General features: G+C 57.7%; 1 protein-coding gene across 1 annotated transcript in view; it reads left to right on the top strand.

Moving 5' to 3' along the window:
* Positions 1 to 2,312, top strand: part of CAPN1 (calpain 1) — a 32,534-nt gene that overhangs the window by 1,768 nt on the left and 28,454 nt on the right. The window contains exons 4-5 of the mRNA XM_045297170.1: positions 1,832 to 1,965; positions 2,054 to 2,222. Of these exons, the coding sequence (XP_045153105.1) occupies positions 1,832 to 1,965; positions 2,054 to 2,222 (303 nt within the window). The remainder of the gene's footprint in view (positions 1 to 1,831; positions 1,966 to 2,053; positions 2,223 to 2,312) is intronic.

The raw sequence follows: 2,312 nt of genomic DNA, 5'->3' as shown, positions 1-2,312 counted from the left end.
GAGCCTTCCCACCTGCAGCCTCACCCTATCAACTGCAGCTTGGGAGGAGCCCTGCAGCGACTGGCTCCGGTGGAGGTCCTTTAAGCCAGTTTTTCCTGATTTTGCTCACAGGGCCCCTATTTGGAGTCTCCTGGAGCTGGTGTAGGGAGAGGCACACCCAGCTGACCTGAGCTAGACTCCGGGGCCTTGGTGGCCCCATCCCTGCCCCCGGGGGGGGATGTCCCCTCCTTCAGGCTGTAACCCAAATCTCATTCCATCCCCACCCGCCTTGGAGGGGTGGGCCCGGAGGAGGAGCCCCGAAGAGCCAGCCCGAGGGAATCCACAGTGCGGAACCCTTTGGCCCACTGCCGCACCTGCCCCAGCGCCAAGCCTCCAAGCCGCCAAGCCGCAGGGGCGTGGCCCCGCCGCCCCTTTCCCCGCCCCCCGGACTTACTCTGCCAATCCGCTCCATTTTAGCCTCCCATTGGCCCATTCAACAACGTTCCCCGCCCACGCTCCCTGGTCCCGCCTCCTCCCTTCAGCGTCCAGCCCTAGGGCCTTGGACTATCACGTGACTAGTTTCTGGGTTTCCAAATGTTCGGCCTTGCGGGGGGGGTTCCAACCCCTCGGCCAATCCTTGGAATGCTCCCTCTCGGGAGGGGCACCCCACAAGTCAATTCCGTGATTTGCGGGGTAACCAGCCCCACCATCTTACGTTTAAAGGGTCCGGGGGAGCCTCATTTCATTCCACATCAATTTACATACATACCCTCTCCCAGGCCCCACGCCCAGGCCTCGAAGGGGGAGGGGAGTAGCAGGGGGCGTGATCCAAGGACATTTCTATCTCCTTACCTGGGAGATACCGCATCCCATTGTCTTCCCAGGGCTTCGGACTCCTAGTCTTCATAGCTCAAGGAGCCAAACTCCCTGCCATTCAGTCACTTCTGACTCAGTGGTCCTATGGGGCTTGCTAGCGCTGTCCCTTCTTGGCTTCCGAGGGGCAAACTCTTTATGGGAATGCAAAGCCTCCTTTTCCTCTTCTGGAGCAGTGGCTGGTTTTGAACCTGCTGACCTTGAATTTGCAGCCCGACCTGTAACTCAGCGCACCCACCCCAGGGACGTTATCAACAGCAACAACTAACACCGCCATCAAGTCGTTGCTGTCGGATGGGGCGGAACTCCCCCAGTGGGTTTCTGAGACTCGCTCTTCCACAGGTTCTCAACCGGTGGGTTGCGACCCCTTTGGGGATCAAAAGACCCTTTCACAGAGGTCATCTAAGACCATCGGAAAACATCTTTCCCATGGTCTTAGGAACTGAGACACCCCTCCTCTTTCCGCCTCCAGGCGGACCTGCACGCATGCAGATACTCCCACATACAAGTACTGGTGTGAAGTACCGGTACTGTTACCCACGCTACATCATCCTTCGAGACAAAATTTCATTTATTGGTCATTAGAAATAAATATTTCACCATATAGAATGACATATGTTGTCATGAATCACTATGCTTTAATTATATTCAATTTTTAACAATGCAAATCCATCCTGCCTATCAAATATTTACATGACGATTCCTAACAGTAGCAAAATGACAGTGATGAAGTAGCAACAAAAGTAACTTTATGTTTGGGGAGGGTCACTGCAACATGAAGAACTGTATTAAAGGGTCGCAGGCATCAGGGAGGTCGAGAATCGCTGCTCCAGACTCTTTGAGGGAGGGAAACCCAGGCAGGGACAGTTTACCTACAGGATCACGATGAGTCTGCTGACCGGCTGAGCTGAGGCTCAGGCTGGGGGACGCCTGGTGGTCCCAGAGCAGGTGCTCATTGCGCCCCCTCCCACTCCCACAGCTGTGGCAGTTTGGGGAGTGGGTGGACGTGGTGGTAGATGACCTGCTGCCCACCAAAGATGGAAAGCTGGTGTTCGTGCACTCCGCGCAAGGAAATGAGTTCTGGAGCGCCCTGCTGGAGAAGGCCTATGCCAAGTGAGTGGGTTGCCCGGGACCCACTCACCCACCCGCGCCCTTCCCGGGGGCTCCCGCCCCCTTACTCACCCGACCGGGCTGCCCACAGGGTGAATGGCAGCTACGAGGCCCTGTCGGGGGGCAGCACCTCGGAGGGCTTTGAAGACTTCACAGGTGGGGTCACGGAGTGGTACGAGCTACGGAAGGCCCCCAGTGACCTGTACAGCATCATCCTCAAGGCGCTGGAGCGAGGCTCCCTGCTAGGCTGCTCCATTGACGTGAGTCAGCCGCCACCCCACCCCACCCCCTGCAGCCCGGCCTCAGCTCTGCCCTGCGTTGTCCCCTCAGGCCTCCCTCGGAGCCACAGC

The sequence above is a fragment of the Echinops telfairi genome, unplaced genomic scaffold, assembly GCF_000313985.2.
Source record: "Echinops telfairi isolate 266 unplaced genomic scaffold, ASM31398v2 ScPeMD7_7417;HRSCAF=8455, whole genome shotgun sequence".
NCBI classification, from domain to species: domain Eukaryota; kingdom Metazoa; phylum Chordata; class Mammalia; order Afrosoricida; family Tenrecidae; genus Echinops; species Echinops telfairi.
This window is presented reverse-complemented; position numbering and strand designations above follow the sequence as displayed.